Here is a 1,390-nt window from a genome sequence, read left to right as displayed (position 1 = left end):
CAATGCTGTTGATGCTAGTCCCAGCCCCCTGATGCTAGTCCCAGCCCCCTAATGCTAGTCTCAGCCCCCTAATGCTAGTCCTAGCCCCCTGATGCTAGTCCCAGCCCCCTAATAATTCTTCTGCATAATATTCTTCTTCATGAAGTTAATTTTATTCCTCTTCCTTGACTTGTCCCCTTTGTCATTCTTGTTCCTCCCCTCTCCTCCCGCAGAGGGCGCTCTGCTAACCCTTTCCTATCTCCTGTACAGCTAGGAGGAACCTGGGGCACCTTTCACCTATCTCCTGTACAGCTAGGAGGAACCTCCCTTTCTCCTCTCTCCTGTACAGCTAAGAGGAACCTGGGGCTCCAGTCTTTATCTTCTTTTTCCTCATCTTCCTTTCCTCATCTTCCCCATCTTCATCTTCTTTTTCCTCATCTTCTCCATCTTCATCCTCTTTTTCCTCATTCTTTTTAATTTTTCTTCATTTGCCATTCTTACCATCCTATCCTCCTTCAACTGTTTCCCCCCGCTCTCTCTGTACTAACTGTCTTCCCCTATCTCTCTCTCTCTTCTAACTGTCTCTCTCCCCTCTTTCTCCTAACTCTCTCCCCCTCTCTCTATCTCCATCTCTCTTTCTGCTAACTGTTCCCCCCTCTCTCTCCTAACCCCCCCCCCCCCCAACACACTCCCTCTCTCTCGTAACTATCGCCCTCTCTCTCTCTCTCTACTAACTGCCTCCCTCCCTCTCCTAACTCCCCCCCCACTCTCTCTCCTGTCCAGCTGTGAGTAACCATAATTAAAAAATACATCTGAGGGGATTTGTGAGGTGTCTGAGCCAGCTATCTAATGTTGGCATACTACTACTCACAAGGTAAACAGCGATGTATTGACGGATAGACAGAGTCGTATAGTTACAAAAATTGGGAGGTGCACGTCAGGACACGAAGAGGTGCTCTGAGAGGGTTTGCAACATCGGAGAGGGCTCTCCGTGTCTCTAAGTCTCCGAAAAAGGAACGGCCATAAATCTATCTTAACTCTCCCCCCCCCTCCCCCCCCCCACCCCCTCCTTCTCTCCCGCCCAGCTGTGAGTAACCTGAGGAACCGGCGGCTCAGGATGAAAAGATGGCAGCCATGCTGTTACCGACGGGACAGGAGAGCCTGCGGTGCTTCACCCGCGAGTCCCTGGCTGCCATCGAGCGGCGCGTCCGCGAGGAGCAGGCCAAGCGGGCCAAGAACTACCAGGAGGACCTGGGCAACGTGGAGGCGCCCAAGCCCCGCGCCGACCTGGAAGCAGGAAAGGGCCTGCCCCGCATCTTTGGAGACATACCCCAGGGGCTGGTGGGGGCGCCGCTCGAGGATATTGACCCGTACTACAAGAACCAGAAGGTGAGTTGAACAAGTGGAGGTG

General features: G+C 53.1%; 1 protein-coding gene across 1 annotated transcript in view; it reads left to right on the top strand.

The window, feature by feature from the left end:
- Nucleotides 1-1,104: 1,104 nt before the first annotated feature.
- Nucleotides 1,105-1,390, top strand: part of LOC308363445 (sodium channel protein type 4 subunit alpha-like) — a gene marked incomplete at both ends in the record, with an annotated part of 111,766 nt that continues 111,480 nt past the window's right edge. The window contains one exon of the mRNA XM_080836254.1: nt 1,105-1,368. Coding sequence (XP_080692380.1) covers nt 1,105-1,368 — 264 coding nt within the window. The remainder of the gene's footprint in view (nt 1,369-1,390) is intronic.

The sequence above is a fragment of the Sprattus sprattus genome (assembly GCF_963457725.1).
Source record: "Sprattus sprattus genome assembly, chromosome: 4".
Classification (NCBI taxonomy): Eukaryota; Metazoa; Chordata; class Actinopteri; order Clupeiformes; family Clupeidae; genus Sprattus; species Sprattus sprattus.
This window is presented reverse-complemented; position numbering and strand designations above follow the sequence as displayed.